The sequence below is a fragment of the Oculina patagonica genome, chromosome 2 (assembly GCF_052425735.1).
Source record: "Oculina patagonica isolate OP01 chromosome 2, crgOcupat, whole genome shotgun sequence".
NCBI classification, from domain to species: domain Eukaryota; kingdom Metazoa; phylum Cnidaria; class Anthozoa; order Scleractinia; family Oculinidae; genus Oculina; species Oculina patagonica.
Window position 1 is genome coordinate 1,508,851 of NC_135759.1, and position 12,907 is coordinate 1,521,757.

Below are 12,907 nucleotides of genomic sequence, written 5' to 3' on the forward strand. Positions count from 1 at the left end.
TTCCCTAAAGGGTTTGTCTGCCTTTCGTTTTGTAAATAACTGAGCTGGTCAACAGCTCGACTCAATATAAGCGGACCGCTGAGGAAACAGTCACTTTCACAAGTACACTGTATACCTTAGTTTTTCTATCCTTCAATTTATTATTTAAATAACACAAAATACAAGTTTGTACTCTCATAAAACTTGTAAAGCCCTATTTATCATAGTAAGGAATAGTTTTTAATAATGACATTTTCATATTTACAGTATTTTTGAGAAGAATTAACAATGACTTAAGGAAAGATGTCTTGAAGTTACAAAGTGAAGCAAAGAAGCGTGAAAGAACTTTGAAGTCTACTGAATTGAAAACGAAACAAGTCGGTAACAAACTACGAGGGACAAAATCTGCTTCCACGAAGCTGAAAAGGCAATTAAAGGAAAATGATGAAAATGTAAAGAAACCTTGGTATTCCCTTGTGGATACATTTTCCCATGGCAAAAATGGAACTAATCACAGAACAGTCATGTTTATGGCCTGCATGAGACAGGTATGCAGGTTTGTATACAGCATGCAGGTTTGCTTTCTAGTCAAATGACGCCCATTGCATTACATCTAATTTTCAGTATTTTATTTAACTTTATAAAATAACTCAGATACTACGCACGCTCTGATTGGTCAAAAACCTATGTACTATTGTACCGGTAGTCCCGCTTCTGTCCCGACATGACCGCACTACGCTCGATTACGCATAAGGACGAAGAATTAACTTTAGTTTAATGTATTCTTTTGGTCTATCTTATGGTTAAAACGGAGGATATATGATTATCGTAAATGATCATTATAAAAATGTACTGAGGGTGGATCACAAAATTGAATTTTCCCACCCACAACAGTTGAGCAAAGGCACTAGAGAAAAAAACAAAACACAGAGACAAACACTGACTGAGTGAGAAGTAACAGAATAAACAGGTCCGCTTTCACTGGACTGGAAAAATATGGATATGGTTACATTCATCATTAACTCGGAAATGTCATTTAAAAGGAAATGAAACTGATCGAATTTGTCGCGATGAACTAGAATTATTTTGATGGCAGAACCTCACACTGAGTTCTTGTGACGCGCTTAATTTATATCTTCAGTTTTACGTGCTTTCAGTGCTTTATCTCAAGTCCGTTATTCGGCGAAAACAAAAGAATACGGAATAAATAAATTCAGAACAAATTTCTAAAGAAGTGTTTGTGGAACTAACCTTTATTCTCAATACCTTTGTCAGTCTGTGAAGTTTGTAAACTTGCAAAGTTTTCGTGCAGTCTTTTACCTGCTTTTACTTTCGCGGTGAATGACTCCGGCCACAATTTGCTAGATTTCCACGTCAAAGAACTTTAAAAGCGTTGAATACATTTTATACCGTGACAGTTTGTCTTTTTCTTTTCCTTTCTTATGACTTTTGTAGCTTTAAAAGAACTTTTAAACGTTTTTGTCGCGCCGATTTGTGGATTTTGTGTGTGGAGCTGAACCTGTGATTTATTCTTTCGGCCGCTGTGATTGGTTTACCGCGTCATTCGATGAACTTGTTGAGAATAAGACATTTGATCACGAAAAATAAAATAGATTCTTATTTCTTTGAAGGACGTTTCCTATAGTTATTTCATAAAAGCAATAAACCACACTTTCTAGGGCTTTACTGGCATAATAAAGCCACTTGGGATGTTGGGAGAACACTCGAAACACTCGAAAAGCTCGTGTTCTCCCAACATCCCGCGTGGCTTTATTACGCCAGTAAAGCCCTAGAAAGTGTGGTCTATTGCTTAAGTAGCCCCCCAACAAATGTTGTTGTCTCGCCATCCACACTGGCAGACTGGAATATCCTATTAGGGGAGGCCGATAAACTTATATTACGCAAAAAGTTTGCAGGTAGCAAATATGATTTCCATGTGTGGAGTGATGACTCCAACAAAGGTGGAGAAGAGCGGCACATTGTAGGTGTCCACACCTGGTGCCCAGAGATCAATAAGCCCAGGGCATATGTCCTTGGTAACAGTTTGACAGCGAATGGGTCTGGAAAACACCAGTCTGATGTAGACTATCATGTTGTTCATAATGAATATGGCATAACTAATGTTTCAGGTTTGGTTCGGGATAATGCCTCAACCCAGCAGGGAAAGGCTAATGGTTTAATAGCAAATAATTCAAGGGTTTTTGAAAAGGACATGTTCTTTGTTGGATGTTACCCCCATGTCCTGAACATTATGTTAAGGAGGATGTGCCAAGCTGGATTTGGGGTCAAGGGTGACATGAATAACAACCATGTATTGCAACTACTTTATAAAGTATCTTGGCTTCATCATGGCGCCAAAGTCAGTACAAATCAATGTATGTATCACTAGGAATCTTAAGTAAAGAGCCACCCCTTCCTCAGTCCTTTATTGACACAAAGTGGACATACTACTATGAGACACTTCAATGGCACTTGAAGTATGGTAAAGCCTGTCTACAACTTGGAGAGAGTGTCCTGGAAAGAATGCCAAAGAATGACAAATTGTTGCAGTGTAAATAATAATGATTGTAAATATCAAAATACTTCTGAGTGATTAGAATGAAATACATGATTACTGTAAAGTTGTGCAGTAAAAAGTTTAGAATGGATTTGAAGATACATAACACTGTCTTTCATTATCATTCATATGGGGCAGTTGTTTAAAACTAGCATGATAAGTAAGCCGCGTAATTTTCACAGTAAAAATGTCAGTATTGGTAGTTTTTAACGAACAGTTGCTCAAAATTACAAAAGCGTGTAGCTTGTATAAGATAAAATAACATTAAGCAGTGTACTAATGTACATGAGGTAACATGTTGCATGAGAAAAAAAAACAAGGTTGAAAGAAATCAAAAGTTACTTTATAATAAAGTGGAATGTAAAGCAGAGCAGTGTTTATTAACACCTGATAAAACGCACAACACACTGAATAACTTTATTCCCTCCCAAATGAAAATATCATGAAAATATTATGGACAGCGGGATGTGTAAACAAGACCACCTTTATTCAGATCATTTAAAATGAAAGTGCCTGCTATGTTGGAAAAAATCATTACTGGAATACCAAACAGTTGTTGTGACTTACTAATCAATGCTAGCAGGGGGTAACTATTTGCATTAACCTGAAAGAATCGAGCATGAACTCACCTCTCGTAGCCTTGAATTTAACATCTCCAAAGCTATCTCCGTGCGCTTAGTGCATTCGATATTTATTCCACTACAATATCTTGAGCGCACGGGGAAAAAGTTGAAATAACTTCAAGAGCCATCAGTCTAGGCCTCTAGACCTTCATTAGCCAGGAACCTAGAAGGCAAATCTCGAACTTCACCGTTTCGGTTTTTCGATATCACCGCCTCTGACCGCTGAGGACGGCAAAAAAGTCAAAAAATATATAGATTACTTCATAGAAAGTGCGACGTACGGATTTTTATTCACGAGTTGCAAAACTTTGGAAAAACGAACGAGTGAGCGAAGCGAACGAGTGAGTTTTCCAAAGTTTTGCAACGAGTGAATAAAAAATCCGTACAAAGCACTTTCTATGCTGTAATTTGTTTATTATATATATAACGAGAATTCAACCATTGTAAACTTGACGCGATTTTTCTCGTATTAAAGTTAATCCGCCTATAAAACCTTTGACATATTACAGTTTGACCGTAGAGCGAGGAAAAACAAAGCAGCAAAATGCACATCGCTTTCCAAGCGAAATCACATTTAACCAAATTCGAAAAATAACTGCCAACAAAATCTCCTGAAAAAATTAATTTAATTAAACACATTGCGTTACTTTTTGAAAGCAAAGCTTTTGGTATCGCATCGAGTATCAAAGCGTCGCTACAAGCGAATCGACTAAACACGCAGGCGAGTTTTGAACAAAATTGTGATAACACAAGGAGTCGGTTAATTAAGCAATAATTGCGACGTAAATCCACATTCAGAAATACAATCTACTTTACCATGGTGTTCCCAAGAGTGCTTGAATATTCTTAGAAAGTCTGCGGATGCGTTGCAATTTGAAAGAAATTCTTGTCCGCCGGCTTTGCTTGTCTTCGCTCCGCCTTTGAAGAACGATTTTTTTCGTTATCATCTCATTACTGTATCCTTTCGGTTTTGCTTAGCGAGTTCCTACTTGCTTGCCTTTCCATAAAGTTCTCCAAAGACCAAGGTTTAATTTATTAATAGCCATGTTTTCCAAGCATAAACTGCCGTCGGGAGCAAACTTGCCGCTCGCTGTTCAACCTTCTTTTAAACCATTTGAGTTTGCGTGCTCTGATTGGTTGGGTCGATCCACTCTAGATGCTGATTGGTTATATTTTTCACATGTGAAGAAAGCTATACGCGAAGCTGATTGGACGTATTGCTTTTCTCACATGTGAAATATAGCAAATATAGAAATCTATTTGCAAGGTTTATTGGCCAAAATTCTCGCTATATATGTAATAAACGTATTTATGCCACTTACGCGACGAAAGAGAAAAAATAAAACGGTAGATCTTTCAGCTGTGTCCCATTCTTCCTTCTTTGCATGTCTATGGGCCAAAAACTTCGCGTTTAAAGACGATATTCAGCCAAAAAGTTTACAATAATTTGACTGAAGCAAGTGTTTTCGAGAAACGGTTCGACTGCGCATGTCATAAATTTTTCCCGCTGATGTACTGCATACCATTCCGTGAGGCCTAAATTACGACGTTTTTGACGATTTTCCGAAGATTTCCGACCATTTTCCTAAGATTTCCGAAGATTTTCAAAATGTTGTCCGAAGGTCGAACGAGTTTTCCGAACTTTTCCGAAAATTTCCGAACTTTTCCGAAGATTGCCGGGGAACATCCGAAGTTGTTTCACTTCATATCGATAAAAATTTGGCTCATTGAGCAGTGAAACACGGCAAACTCTGCGATGTGATCGTCGAAAAATAATATCACACATGTGTCGATACCATTTTTATCCACACGTGTGATACCATTTTTCTCGATTTGCTACCACTCACTATACCACTGCAGTTTATATAATAAATAAGTGTATCTTTTCCTCTCTAGATCTTTAGAAGATAACAATCTACAAGAAATTGCCAAGGCAGCATTCGAAGGACTGACAAGCCTGGAAACTCTGTAATAGAGAATACATTTCCCTCGTCTTTGTTTGAGTATCGTTATAGTAACTGCAAATATTGAACATGTGTTTTAATAAAGGAAAAAATAAGATTTCCAAATCGTGATCGTATGTCTAGTTTTTCTGTAAAAAAGGTTAAAAACATTGTAAGTACAACTGAGCTATATTGGCTGTTGATGGTTATAGTAGTGAAAGCTGAAACTGTATCACAAGTTTCTATGTACAGTGGCAGAACAAAGCAGTATAGTAGCATACTCTTGAAATTAATCAAGGTATATTAATAAAAAATTAATAAAAAAGAAAATAACAAAATAAGGTAAAATAAAATAGAACTAAAAGAAATGGAACATTCAGTAATCTTAGATCGCTTATAGCAAAATCCGCTGAATAATTGTGACCTTTTTTAGGTTAATAAGTGTTTTTTTTTTTCAAGATCTTGACTTTACGATCGCAACCAACTACAATTATTTGATTAGGACGCATTCCGAGGACTGCAAAGCCTTAAAACTCTTTTAATTGAGAAAATGAAATAAATATGTGTTCTAACAAATGCATCAATTAAAAAATACATAAATCAACATAAGAACATTCGGCGAGATTGCAGATCTCTGATATTCCTCGCCCTCCCCTCTTCCTAAAAACTTGGCCACAACTTTTAATCTCAAAGATTGTTTTGTAATAAGTTTTGAAAATTCATTATTATGTTTTATTTTTATGTTAGTAAGACAACCTTTCAGTTATATACAGGAACAGTTAATTTCACGTGTTTTTTAAATCAGTATATAAGCCGAACACAAGTTGAAACGTGGCTGTTGATGGTTATAAAATAAGAAACAAACTGCCTCAAAAGATTCTATGTACGGTGAGCAATCAAAATAAAATAGAACTTATAAAAGATGGAGCATTCAGCAATCGTAGCTCGCTAATAGCAAAATCTACTAATTAGTTGTTGCTTGTGTTCGGTAAATAAGTTTATCTTTTGCTCTCAAGACAATTAAGTGGGAACAAACTACAAGTAATTGCCAAGGAAGCATTCCAAGGACTGACAAGCCTGAAAACTCTGTAAGAGAGAATACATTTCCCTTGTCTTTGTTTGAGTATCGTTGTAGTAACTGCAAATATTGAACATGTGTTTTAATAAAGACAAAAATAAGATATCCAAATCGTGATCGTATTTCTAGATTTTATGTAAAAAAAATGGTTAAGTAACATTGTAAGTACAACTGCAGACGGATTTAACATACGACCATTGCGTTCGACTACTAAGGGAAGCGGTGGCCCAACGATATGTCTACTGAAACACAGTGACAGAAAAAAAAAGCATTATATTAACAGACTGTTTTATTTCATAATGACACCTTGAAAGAAATGAAATAGAAGTTATAAAAGATGTAGCATTCAGCAATCTTAGCTCGCTTATAGCAAAATCTACTGCTTAGTTGTTGCTTGTGTTTGATAAATAGAAGATAATACATGGTTGCGCGGAGATATGAAATTTATCTTCGAGTGTTCAAATCGATAGCTCACGAGTGAGCGCAGCGAATGAGCGAGATATCGGTTTTGAACACGAGTAGATAAATTTTATATATCCAAGCAGCCATGTATTATTCTGTTTATTATATAAACCTATTAATTACGATGTTTTTGACGATTTTCCGAAGATTTCCGACCATTTTCCGAAGATTTCCGAAGATTTTCAAAATGTTGTGCGAAGATCGTACGAATGATTCCGAACATTTTTCGCACTTTTCCTAAAATTTCCGGAGTTTTCCGAAGATTGCCGAGGAAGATCCGAAGATGTTTCGACTTCATATCGATAAAAATTTGGCGCATTGAGCAGTGAAAAACGGCAACCTCTGCGATCTGATTGTCAAAAAATAATAATATCACACATGTGTGGATATCATTTTTATCCACACGTGTGATACCATTTTTCTCGATTTGCTACCACTCAATATACCACTGCAGTTTATATAATAAAGTTGCATACTCTTGAATTTAATCAAGGTCTCTTAAAAAATAGAATTAAAAAGAAAATAACAAAATAAGGTTAAATAAAAAAGAACTTATAGAAATGGAACATTCAGTAATCTTACCTCGCTTATAGCAAAATCCGAAGAATAATTGTGACCTTTGTTAGGTTAATAAGTGTTTTTTTTTTCAAGATCTTGACTTTTAGATCGTAACCAACTACAATTAATTGATTAGGACGCATTCCAAGGACTGCAAAGCCTTAAAACTCTTTTAATTGAGAAAATGAAATAAATATGTGTTCTAACAAATACATCAAATGAAAAATACATAAATCGACATAAGAACATTCGACGAGATTGCAGATCTCTGATATTCCTCGCCCTCCCCTCTTCCTAAAAACTTGGCCACCACTTTTAATCTCAAAGATTGTTTTGTAATAAGTTTTGAAAATTCATAATTATGTTATATTTTATGTTAGTAAGACAACTTTTCAGTTATATACAGGAAAAGTTAAAAGTATTAAGTCGAACACAGGTTGAAACAGGGCTGTTGATGGTTATAGAAGAAGAAACAAGCTGCATCAAAAGGTACTTTGCACGGTGGGACAATCAAAATGAAATAGAACTTATAGAAGATGAAGCATTCAGCAATCGTAGCTCGCTTATTGCAAAATCTACTGATTAGTTGTTACTTGTGTTTGGTAAATTAGTTTGTTTTTTGCCCTCAAGAATTTTAGAACGGAACAAACTACAAGTAATTGCTAAGGAAGCATTCCAAGGACTGACAAGCCTGAAAACTCTGTAAGAGAGAATATATTTCCCTTGTCTTTGTTTGAGTATCGTTAAAGCAACTGCAAATATTAAACATGTGTTTCAATAAAGGCAAAAATAAGATATCCAAATCCTGATCGTATGTCTAGTTTTTCTGTAAAAATGGTTAAGCAACATTGTAAGTACAGTCAACTCTCGCCTTGCGGACACCCCGCTATTGCGGACACTCGCTATTACGGACAAATTCCAGATCCCCGGCGAAAGAGGTTTGACTGGAAATGACTCCCGTTATTACGGACTCTCGCTATAACGGACACTAAACGACGCCCCGAGCGTGTCCGTTATAACGAGAGTTGACTGTACACCTGCAGACGGATTTAACATACGACCATTGCGGTCGACCACTAAGGGAAGCGGTGGCCCAATGGTATGTCTCCTGGAACAGAGTGACAGAAAAAGGCAGTATATTAACAAACTGATTAATTTAATCAAGGGACCTTGATGGAAATGAAATAGAAGTTATAGAAGATGGAGCCTTCAACAATCTTAGCTCTCTCACGCGCTTGTAAGTAGACTATTTTTGGCTGGCGTGTTTGGATTGCAGTGGACTACTAAGAAGCATGGATACTGCCCCATGCATATGTATTCAATTAATGTATAGCCTGAGGCTATAAAAAGTATATTTCTTAAGTGTGTTATTAACAAGTAACCACGTGAATTTTCGTGTGTAATTTTGGAAGAAATAAACCCTTCTACATTTTTCAAAGACTACAATACAAATTGGACTCGCCCTACGGGCTCTTGAGTTTTGTTAGCCATTGAAAAGTCATTCAAAATCAGGTGATTTCTTACATAGCTGATTTATTGAAAACGTGGTTCATAAAAAATTGAGTCTTTTTCACCAAAGAGGCTGGCAAAGACAAAGATAGAGGGAAGAGGAGATCTAGAAATAAAAACCTGACGAATTGGGGGGAAAGTATGTTATGGAAAGTCTGAATATCAAGGGAAAACTGTACGCAATATTGCTAGACTTTCTGAAACAAGAAACCTGCAAATTACAGCTAAACATAAATCTGGAAAATATTTCGAATAAGAGAGTAATGTTTGGGTCTTTACGTCGAAAAAGTAAGCCAATTTTGGAGCCAAAAATGAGGCAGCCTTGCAACGGACGATATTTCCCGTACTCGTTGTTGCCTCGACTAAAAAACAAAGAAAAAAATACAATTAAAAATAGACGAAATGCTACAACTAAGCCCTCTCACGAAATTTACTTCTGAAAAAAGAAACAGGCACGTTAAAGGTTAAAGGATACGAATTCTATTATGGAACAGCTTATTCAAAAGCAATCGTATAACTTTTTAAGCATAGTCAATGACCACGATATTGGGAATATAAAGACATAGACATAAATGGACTAGTAAGGAAGTAATTATATTCGAACTTCCATTTCTCTTATTGATGAGATAATTATTTGTGAGCAATAATAAAACGCTCGACCTTCGCTTTTTTTTTTTTGGAGGAAATAAGGCTTTAAACTCACTGCATAAATATTATTTGTATTAGGTTAATCAATTATTTTTTCTTTTTAAGAGAATTGAAAAATAACCGACTGCAAGAAATTGCCAAGGACACATTCCAAGGATTGCAAACCCTTACAACGCTGTATGATAAAATATTTCCTTTCTGAAAACTTTTTTTAGCAGTATACAAGTACATTTTTGTAACGAGCCCGGCCACCAGCTCACCAATGTCTCGTGTTTTAATAAACTTTTACCTATACTGTATAGTGTAACATTTTAACTACGCAAACTGGGGTGAGGTGATTAGCCTCACGCCCATCCCCCAAACTGGAAGGCCAGGTTTTTCTGTCGGGGTTTTCCTTCCCTTAGTCACAGGTTCCAGTTATTTGAAGGCGCCAAACACTCGCCTTTTACCACTGCCACTCAGCTGCTAGCTACCGCTAGCATTACTAGGAGCTAAGGTGGCGAGGACGTGCGACATATGACTTCGCTGGCAGAGCCTATATTTGACGGACAGGCATTACCCAGCATTTACGGGGAGAGCATTGGTGACCCTTACTAACCCCGCTGGGACCTTATACCAGCGCTTAGCCCGCCCCCCCATAGTTTCTTAATCTTGCATATATTATCAGTTGCGATTATTGAAAGTGGCTTGAAAGGATTTTCCTTCTTAACCATTTTTAAGCATTAGCAGAATCCGAAAGGTTAAACGAAAAAAAAAATTGTTTTGTACCACAAAAACAAAGGAGAGAATCAGAAACTGTAAACATGCAAAATAATTCGCCATACCGTATATTTACATTACGTCTGTCACGCGAGTTGACTATTAGATAGAGGTTTTGACGTCAAAAGAGCGAACACATTTCTTGTGTTGTACCTTAATGCATGTTAGGTTAGATTGCATTCTTTTTAGACACACATTTACACTGCCATAACCGCTGTGGCGACTCATAGTCTATTAAATTAATTTGTAGCAGGCAACGTAGACACAATTCTGCGCACGCGTTTAGTTCAAAGATCCCTGTTTTAGGAAGATTAGTACCACAAGGAGGGCATAGGGTTTTCTGACACGAATACATAGTCTTTGTGTTCTTCATAAAAAACTGACGTAGATACAGTTCACGTTTTACCTTGCGGGCACGGTCAGATGTTCCCCACCCTGTACCCCACTCACGAAGATAATTAACTAACTAATTAATTAATTAATTTATTTATTAATATTAATTGATATTAATATTAATTTTATTACACCATAGCGCTTTAGAGGATTGGCCCACAATTCTCCACAAAACCATCACAAAAGTGTATTCTGCACAAAAAACCCCCAAATTTAACATACTATAAACATAAACTGCCTTTGTCTACTGTCATCAGTAGACAAAGAAGCTTGCAAAAATCTCTTAATGTTAAATTGTGTCTGCCTCAGAAACGTGTGGTTAATTTGTATGATAATAGGAAGCCATCATGGCTTCTACGGTGAATATGGTCTATTGGTTGTTTAAAATAGTCGTCTTCGTAAACTATCGAATTCCATCAATATGTATTTGCATAATAAAGTGGGATTTAAACTTAAGTTTGGTAAACTACATTTGTCTTTTCTGTCCAGGCAATTGAATTATAACCCACTGCAAGAAATTGCTAAGGACGCATTCCAAGGGCAGAAAAGCCTTGAAACGCTGTATGAAAAAATATATTTTCTTTCTGTCTGTTTTGTTATAACTATACTAAGTCTGTGTCGTAACAAGGCTAACAAATAAGTTGTCAAAATCAATCAATGTCTAATTTCTTGATACAAAAGATACCATCTTTATTATTTACTACAAATTTGATGATTTCGACATTGCTGATCCTAGCAGTATGCAGGACGCGTGTCACTTATCAACCTAGTAAATGGCCTAGCTCACAGCGAGTCTCACGTAGCTCAGTTGGTTAGAGCGCCCAACCGGTATCTGGGAGGCCATGGGTTCGATTCCCGTCGGGGACTCAGGTTTTTTCTTTGTCCCACGCTCGTGTCATGTACTAGAATAATTTCTTCACTATTTATCACCGAGCTTAAAATCTACCATCTTTATTATTTACTACAAAAGAGCCATCTTACGCGATTGATCGAGTAAGTGGGAATGTTTTATTTTTCTTTGTTTAGCATATACCAGCTGCATTTTAGCTTGGAAGCGATTTAAGTTAAAGATACCCATCATTAACATTTCAAATTAGATATTTAACTCTGAAAAATATTATCTATTTGACCTGGTTAACTAATTGCTGTCTTCCTTCAAGAGGGTTGACCGGCATCGTACTGCAAGAAGTTACCAAGGACGTATTCCATGGGCTGAAAAGCCTTATATACTTGTATGAGAAAAACTTTTCCTTTATTGAAAGCGTTTAACCTTCTGTATTATTTTGAAGTGTTAATAAAGAAACAAAAAGGTTTATTTGAGCTGTAAAATTACATGTAACAACTTAAACAATAAATAAATTAAAAATACATACAGTTGCTAGTCACCCAAAATAACTAAAAAGCTAAACTAGTTGGGTGCCCACCATTTATTAATTTAAAGTAAATATAAGGTCAGAAAAGAGGCATTTTACATTTTACATTTTACACACTTAACGCGATAGATTACAGAACAAATAATTCTTAAACATATATGTACAAAAAAAGATTATAGTAAAAAAATAGCAGAAATACCAGAATAAAACAATTAGTAGAAAAACTTAATATGTAGGTGTTGGCTCGATTTTATGGAAACTAACTATAAATGAGATCTGTGCCGTCCCAATCGGACTTATAAAGGAGTTATTCAAATTATTATCTTGTGTGTTTATTCAACTTAGTTTTAATAAGAATTTAACAACAGCGACAGTGACAATGACAATAACCAGGATTACGATAATTTTAACAGCAACAATAAAAACGATGACGATGACGATATTGTTAACAATACCAACAGAAACAGTAGTAGATAGTGCACCGTTTAACCCTTGTTTTATCGCCGTCGCTGTCAGTCTCTTTTTCGCCTTGTTTAGATTCCTCAGCTCCAGTAGCCTCCTCAAAAGATGTTTCCTCCTCTTCATTACTGTCAGTCGAGATACCGTCGTCAGCCCCGTTGTCTCCCTCTTCCTGTTTGTCACGATAGGCTTCTTTTTGTAATTTATCACTTAGAGATTTCTTATTTTTAATCAAATGCTTATTAACTCCCAGCTCTGCAAGGTCCTCTAGATAGGCATTTAGTGCATGAGGTTTGGCTACATCATTGTTAGGAAAAAGTAGCACATACTCAACCAGCTCTAAGATGTTCGTTTCTTGTATTCTGCGTTGATTTCGGAGTGATTGTCCGCGGATATCCAAAACAAGATACATTAAACAACAGAATTGTGGTGGATTAAAACAATAGAAATATGTTGGTTAAGACCTATTTAATTGTGAAACATTGTAGAGGTAGATTGTTCGCGTTAATCGTTCATAGAGTTGACCTGGGTTGGTCCTGTCCTGTATGCCAAAAGGATTTTTCCAG

At 36.2% G+C, this 12,907-nt stretch overlaps 1 protein-coding gene across 1 annotated transcript in view; it reads left to right on the forward strand.

The window, feature by feature from the left end:
* Window positions 1-12,907, forward strand: part of LOC144642525 (uncharacterized) — a 51,802-nt gene that overhangs the window by 11,234 nt on the left and 27,661 nt on the right. Inside the window, exons 7-13 of the mRNA XM_078501495.1 lie at window positions 5,056-5,127; window positions 6,119-6,190; window positions 7,831-7,902; window positions 8,366-8,437; window positions 9,463-9,534; window positions 10,999-11,070; window positions 11,670-11,741. Coding sequence (XP_078357621.1) covers window positions 5,056-5,127; window positions 6,119-6,190; window positions 7,831-7,902; window positions 8,366-8,437; window positions 9,463-9,534; window positions 10,999-11,070; window positions 11,670-11,741 — 504 coding nt within the window. The remainder of the gene's footprint in view (window positions 1-5,055; window positions 5,128-6,118; window positions 6,191-7,830; window positions 7,903-8,365; window positions 8,438-9,462; window positions 9,535-10,998; window positions 11,071-11,669; window positions 11,742-12,907) is intronic.